This window comes from Eriocheir sinensis, chromosome 64 (assembly GCF_024679095.1).
Source record: "Eriocheir sinensis breed Jianghai 21 chromosome 64, ASM2467909v1, whole genome shotgun sequence".
NCBI lineage: Eukaryota > Metazoa > Arthropoda > Malacostraca > Decapoda > Varunidae > Eriocheir > Eriocheir sinensis.
The window spans coordinates 2,597,332-2,604,831 of NC_066572.1; the positions used below are offsets into that span (position 1 = coordinate 2,597,332).

Sequence of the window (7,500 nt, forward strand, 5' to 3'; positions counted from 1 at the left end):
AAAGAGAAGAGAAGAAAAAGAAGAGGAAAAAAAGGAAAATCAAAACAGAAAGAAGAAAACGAGGAAAAGAAAACAAAGGAAAAAGAAGAAAAAGAAGAGGAAGAGGAAGAAAAAGAGGAAGAAAAAAAAGAAATTATTAAAGAAGACTGTCAAAGAGGAAGGCGATGAAAAGAGGAAAAGGGAAAAGAAAGGAAAGAAAGAAATAACACAAAGAAGAAGAGGAAGAAGAGGAAGAGGAAGAGGAAGAAGAGGAACAAAGAGGAGGAACACAAAACGGAAAGAGATAAAAACAGGGAAAAAAGAAACATAAGAGGAAGAGGAAGAAGAAGAAGAGGAGGAGGAGGAGGAGGAGGAGGAAGAGGAAGAGTACCAATGAGGATGTCAAGAGGAGGAATATACCTGACTGGCGTTTATTAGGTCCTCTTAAAGGTGACCGCGGGTGTGTGTGTGTGTGTGTGTGTGTGTGTGTGTGTGTTTACAGGTAGCCAAAGTTGATTAATTGGGTTACCTGATGTATGTATGTATGTATGTATGTATGAGTGTGTGTGTGTGTGTGTGTGTGTGTGTGTGTGTGTGTTTACAGGTAGCCAAAGTTGATGAATTGGGTTACCTGATGTGTGTATGTATGTATGTATGTATGTATGTATGAGTGTGTGTGTGTGTGTGTGTGTGTGTGTGTGTGTGTGTGTGTATGAGTTTGTGTGTGTGTGTGTGGGTGGTTGGGTGGGTGGGTGGGTTGGTGGGTCTCTCTCTCTCTCTCTCTCTCTCTCTCTCTCTCTCTCTCTCTCTCTCTCTCTCTCTCTCACTAGAAAGACGAAGAGTGCGGGGAGATCTGATAGAAGCATTCAGATGGGTCAAGGGTTACAACAAAGGCGATATAAGTAACGTACTGATAATTAGCCAGCAGGATAGAACTCGCAGTAATGGATTTAAATTAGAAAAGTATAGATTTAGGAGAGATATAGGCAAGCATTGGTTTAGTAATAGGGTGGTGGGGGAATGGAATAGACTCAGCAATCACATAGTTAGTGCAGGGACGATAGCTTGTTTTAACAGTAGACTGGATAGCTATATGGACGAGGACGACAGGTGGCAGTGAGGTGTGGGTGCAGTTAGGAGGCAGGGTGCTGGAGGTACACACACTCAAAAAACTATCGTTGCAGTGGGTCCGATGAATTTCACAGTGAGCAACCCGGTAATCTTGGCAGGGTTGGTAAGAGTGCGATTACCCCCACCACCTCTGAGGAGGACAGGACCCGCGTAAGGGAGGGATAGAGATGAGATACCGGATATCACCATAATAGTAACGGAGTGATTTGAGTGCCACTTGTTTAAGCCTTATATTCACTAATTATAAAACAATAATGATCATATTATATACGGACCAGCGGTGGGTAGAAGTACTGTCCCATAGCTAAGACAAACACAACCATCAGCGCAGGTCAGATACAGTTCAGTTGATAATGCGCCATCCTGGAACTAAGGCTTCCGCTCAGCGTGTCTTTTCTTTCATGAACAAGTTTTGGGCATCTGATAAAAACGCAACTTTAAATTTCAACGGTAAAAGCATTGCTGGTGAGAAAGATAAAGTTTAAACAGAGTTGCGTGGACTTCTACAGGTTGTTTCAATGTACTCCTGGGCTACCCTTCTCCCTTGTGCTGCCTCACTGCCTAATAAAAAGTAGGAACTTTGCGCGCTTTTAGAGTTGACGAATAAGGAATTTGGTGCAGGCGTTTTGAATTGCCGAAATTATCCGTTTCTGGAGAAGAGTAATTTATTAAATAGCTTGCATGCAGGAGTTAATTTGTCTAAAATGTTGGTATAATGACTCGCCGAGAATTATTAGGGAATTAATCTTATTGGGTGCATTCCATGATTGTTTCGAGACAAGCGAATACCGTGACTCGGGTAGTGCTTGCTACACTAGTGAAACCAATGCCAACGTTGTCTTACCATTTGGGTGATCAGTCAAGTTTATAATCCACTATAAATCTGTCATAAGGTTCGCTAAGTTTTACGTAACCTCCTTGGCTCAGTGGAGCCGTATGTGGCGATCAGTCAGTGGGATTCACTCTGATACCCGAGTCCTGAGTGACGCATCGCCGCAAGGTGTTTATCATATTGTCTCCTAAATGGACAAAATTTTAACTCTTCACTTGTGTGTGAGGTGTTAAAGCATAATTTATTCACCCCAAACACTACAGTATTATAGCTACATACAACACAGATCAGTTCACTCTGACAAAGACTCCACCTGTGTGTTTCATGAAGCGTTACTGTGCCAGCTCAAATCATATTGCTTCATTTACGAGTCCCGCTCCCTTGGTTCAGACCAGTGAACCCGCACCCAACACACGCAGGGATACCAACATGAGTAGCCTGTTCTCAATGGATCAAACCATTACCTGTAACTCCTGAAACTACACCTCACCCATCGTGAGTAGTGGGGGGGATTCTGGAGCTGCCCTGTGTAGGCCACTTCTCCCTTTCTTCTCTCTTCTCTTCTCTCTCCTGTGTTCTTCTGTTCTCTCTCTCTCTCTCTCTCTCTCTCTCTCTCTCTCTCTCTCTCTCTCTCTCTCTCTCTCTCTCTCTCTCTCTCTCTCTCTCTCATTAACCTCCTTTCTCTCCCCTTCCTCTCTCCCTTTCTCCCCTCTCTTCTCTCTCTCTCTCTCTCTCTCTCTCTCTCTCTCTCTCTCTCTCTCTCTCTCTCTCTCTCTCTCTCTCTCTCTCTCTCTCTCTCTCTCTCTCTCTCTCTCTCTCTCTCTCTCTCTCTCTCTCAATCACTTAGGTTTAAGGACAGACCACCTAGTCTGGACCATGGGGTCTGTGTGGTCTGATTTCCTATGTAATTCTATGTAATTTTCTCTCTCTCTCCCCAATCACTAACTCCCTCTTTATCTCCCCTTTCTATCTCTCTCCCCTCCCCACTAACTCCCCTCTCTCCCCCCAGGTCCCCGTCATCCTCCTCCTCATCCTGCTCGTGGCCAAGGAAGCAATGGGGCTGGACATCGGTGGGGAGGCGGAGGTGGGGGCAGAGGGCGCGGCGGGGGCGGGGGCGGGCGTGGAGGGGGGCAAGGAGGCTTATGAGATGCAGGGGAAGGGGGAAGGCGCGGTTGAGCTCCCCCCGGTGACGAGGGAACAGATGCTGACGGTTACGATTCTCACTGCCTTCATGCTGTTTCTCTACGACGGTCTGCAGGTGAGCCACGGGGGTAACGGGAGGCTAATGGGGGTAATGGGGAGCTAATGGGGTAATAGGGGAAGGGTTTGGAATGGGTTAGTGAGTTAGTAATGGGTGTTAATAGGCTTGTAATAGGTTTGTAATGGGTTTTAATAGGCTTGTAATAGGTTTGTAATGGGTTTTCAAGGAGTAATGGGTAAGGGGTGATGGGGAGCTAATGGGGTAATTGGGGAAGGGTTTTGAATGGGTTAATGGGTTGGTAATGGGTTTTAATGGGTAATGGGGGTTCTAATGGGCTAATGGGGAGATCATGATGTAATAGGGTAAGGGTTTTGAATGGGTTAGTGGGTTGGTAATGGGTTTTAATAGGTTTGTAATGGGTTTTCAAGGGGTAATGGGGGCTCTAATCGGCTAATGGGGAGATCATGGGGTAATAGGGAAGGGTTTAGAATGGGTTAGTGGGTTGCTAATGGGTTTTAATAGGCTTGTAATAGGTCTGTAATGGGTTTTCAAGGGGTAATGGGTTAATGGATAATGGGGTAATTGGGGGTTAATGGGGTGATAGGGGAAGGGTTTAGAATGGGTTAGTGGGTTGGTATTGCTTTTTAATGGGTTTTTAATGGGTAGACTAATGGGTAAAGGAAGAGGGGTTTGTAATGGGTTAATGGGTTAGTAATGGGGTTTTTAATGGGTGATGGGAATTGTGATGTGAATTAATGTGTTAATGGGTAGACTAATGGGGAAAGGAGGAGGGATATGTAATGGGTTAATGGATATGGAATAGGTTTTTAATGGGTAATTGACCTAATGGATGTCGCTAATGGTTTAATATGTAATGGTCGATGTGTATATACGAGGTTAAGTCTTCATAAGGGGTAAGGATAGGTTTTAATGGGTTAATGGACAGTAGACTAATGGGGAAAGGAGGAGGGGTTTGTAATGGGTTAATGGGTATGGAATAGGTTTTTAATGGGTAATTGACCTCATGGGTGTCACTAATGGTTTAATATGTAATGGGAAAGGTGTATATACGAGGTTAAGTTTTTATATGGTGTAAGGATAGGTTTTAATGGGTTAATGGACAGTAGACTAATGGGTACAGGAGGAGGGGTTTGTAATGGGTTAATGGATATGGAATGAGTTTTTAATGGGTAATTGACCTAATGGATGTCGCTAATGGTTTAATATGTAATGGGAAACGTGTATATACGAGGTTAAGTTTTTATAAGGGGTAAGGATAGGTGTTAATGGGTTAATGGGTAGACTAATGGGTACAGGAGGAGGGGTATGTAATGGGTTAATGGATATGGAATGAGTTTTTAATGAGTAACTGACTTAATGGATGTCGCTAATGGTTTAATATGTAATTGGTTGTTAAGCTTTTATAAGGGGTAAGAATAGGTGCTAATGGGTTAATGGACATACCTTCTCCCCCTCACCCTCCCCCCTAACACCCCCCTCCCCTCCCAGGCTGGCTACGGAGGCTACATGTTTAATATATAATGGTCGATGTGTATTTCTAGAGGTTAAGATTTTATAAGGGGTAAGGATAGGTGCTAATGGGTTAATGGATATCCCTTCTCTCTCTCCCTCTCCCCTCTAACCCTCCTCCCCTCCCAGGCTGGCTATGGAGGCTACGTGTTCAGCTACGCCGTCAGGAGCATTGCGGGGATGAGCATGGACGAAGCAGCCTACCTCAACGCGTGTTTCTGGGGGACCTTCGCTTTCGGCAGACTCATCTCCATTGCGCTGGCCACTAGACTCGCGCCCTCCTTCATGCTGCTGTGTAACATTGTGAGTGGGGAGGGGGGAGGGATGATATTGTGAGTGGGGAGGGGGGAGGGATGATATTGTGAGTGGGGAGGGGGGAGGGATGATATTGTGAGTGGGGAGGGGGGAGGGATGATATTGTGAGTGGGGAGGGGGGAGGGATGATATTGTGAGTGGGGAGGGGGGAGGGATGATATTGTGAGTGGGGAGAGGGGAGGGATGATATTATGAGTGGGGAGGGATTGGGGAGGTTGTAGAGGGGTTGAATGAGGTTGTATTGAGGGGGTCACGCTCTCCTATCTCCTTATACAAAAAAACAAAAAAAAATGAGAAAACCAGAAAAACAAATTAAAAAAAAAATCCATCTATCCACTTCTCCACACATCCTATCATCCCCCTCTTCTTCCCTTCGTCAGAGCGGGTGCCTGTTCGCAATGGTGTTGATGCTGTCCCTTCGTCACAATCACGCCGTCCTGTATATTGGAACCTGCATCTTCGGCACCTTCCTCTCCTCCGTCTACCCCACCGCCGTGTCGTTGGCTGAGACCTATATACACGTGACCTGTGAGTAAGGGGAGGAGGAGGAGGAGGAGGAGGAGGAGGGGAAGGGGTTTTAAGAGGAAGGGATGGGTTGTTTTGTGTGTGTGTTTGTGAGTGTGTGTGTGTGTGTTTATCTTTTTCCTGGTGCTGTTTAATCTGTTTGTTATTCCTGTTTTCTTTATTTTCTTTATTTTTATCTTCTTTTTTCTTTCTTATTGTCTTCTCTCACCCCTCTTACTCCTCTTACTTTTTCTTCCTTTTTCCTCTTCCTCTTTTTTTCATTATTCTTTTTGTTAATCTGCTCTTTCTTCTTGTTCTTCTTCTTCTTGTTCTTCTTCTTCTTCTTCTTCTTCTTCTTTTTCTTTTCTTTTCTTTTCTTCTTCTTCATCATCATCTTCTTCTTCTTCTTCTTCTCCTTCACCTAACCTAATCCCCTGACCTAACCTGACCTTATTTCACGTGTAACCTAATCTAACCTAACCTAACTTGACCTGACCTGACCTGACTTCATTTCTCCACTTGTGACCTCATCTAACTTAACCTGACGTCATTTGTCCCTCCTAACCTAATCTAACTTAACCTGACCTAACTTCTTCACCCTAACATAACCTAATCTTGCCTAACCTGACCTGACCTGACCTGACTTTATTTCTCCACTTGTGACCTCATCTAACCTAACTTGACCTCACTTATCCCTCCTAACCTAATCTAACTTAACCTGACCTAAGTTCTTCATCCTAACATAACCTTATCTGACCTAACCTGACCTGACCTAACCTAACCTGACCTGACCTGACCTTATTTCTCCACTTGTGACCTCATCTAACCTAATCTGACCTCATTTATCCCTCCTAACCTAATCTCACTTAACCTGACCTACGTTCTTCACCCTAACATAACCTAATCTGACCTGACCTGACCTGATCTTTACATTACCTTCTTTTATGATCTTTTTCATCACCTATCATCACCAATATTACATCCATCAACACCAACACCATCACCATCACCACCACCATCATCACCACTAACCTTCAAATCCATTTCCCAGCTTCCATGACCTCGGCGCTGGTGGTGACCGCGGCGGCAGGGGAGATGGTGGTGCCGGTCATCATAGGTCACGTGAGTATCTGAGGTCAAGGTCACGGCTGGAGGAATGAGGTCAAGTCAGGTCAGATTAGGTTAGGTTAGGCTAGGTTGGGTTTTAGATGAAGAAAAGTTAGGTTAGGTTAGGTTAAGTTAGGTTAGGGTGGAGAACTGAAGTAAGGTCAGGTTAGGTTATATTAGGTCAGGTTAGGTTGGGTTAAGATGAAAAAAAGGCAGGTCAGGTTAGGTCAGGTTAGGTTAGCGTGGAGAAATGAAGTAAGGTCAGGTTAGATCAGCTTAGATCAGGTTAAGTTAGGATGGAGAAATGGAGTAAGGTCAGGATAGGTCAGTTCAGGTCAGATTAGGTCAGGTTAGGTCAGATTATGTTAGGGTGAAGAACTTAGGTCAGGTTAAGTTAGATTAGGTCAGGAGGGATAAATGAGATCAGGTCAGGTTAGATGAGGTCACAAGTGGAGAAATAAGGTTAGGTTAGGTTAGGTTACACGTGAAATAAGGTCAGGTTAGGTCAGGGGACTAGGTTATGTCTTAAAGAGGAAGAAATGAAGTCAGGTTAGGTTAGATTAAGTCACAGATATATAATTAAGGTCAGGTTAGGTTAGGTTGGGTCACAAATGGAGAAATAATACCAATAATAATGACTGTTCTTCCTCTTCACCAGCACCACTAATAAATCTCTCTCCGTCTCCCTCCCGCCTTGGCCAGGCCTTCGAGTCCATCGGGCCCGCCAGCCTGCTGATCAGCGGCGTGGTGATGACGCTGCTCAGCTTCGTGGTGTACCTGGTGCTGTGCCTCGTGGCGCAGACCATCACCAGGCACTCGTGTGAGTACACCGACCCCTGGCTTGTCTTTACATTGCTATTATATAGATGGTGATAAGATGCACTACTCGCGGTTGCTCCTG

The 7,500-nt window shown here is 44.8% G+C and overlaps 1 protein-coding gene across 3 annotated transcripts in view; it reads left to right on the forward strand.

Annotated features, from left to right (window-relative positions):
- Positions 1-7,500, forward strand: part of LOC126987240 (major facilitator superfamily domain-containing protein 4A-like) — a 65,427-nt gene that overhangs the window by 32,065 nt on the left and 25,862 nt on the right. For all 3 annotated transcript variants that reach the window (XM_050844075.1, XM_050844074.1, XM_050844073.1), the window contains exons 8-12: positions 2,952-3,200; positions 4,803-4,976; positions 5,369-5,516; positions 6,544-6,614; positions 7,302-7,419. In XM_050844075.1, the coding sequence (XP_050700032.1) occupies positions 2,952-3,200; positions 4,803-4,976; positions 5,369-5,516; positions 6,544-6,614; positions 7,302-7,419 (760 nt within the window). The remainder of the gene's footprint in view (positions 1-2,951; positions 3,201-4,802; positions 4,977-5,368; positions 5,517-6,543; positions 6,615-7,301; positions 7,420-7,500) is intronic.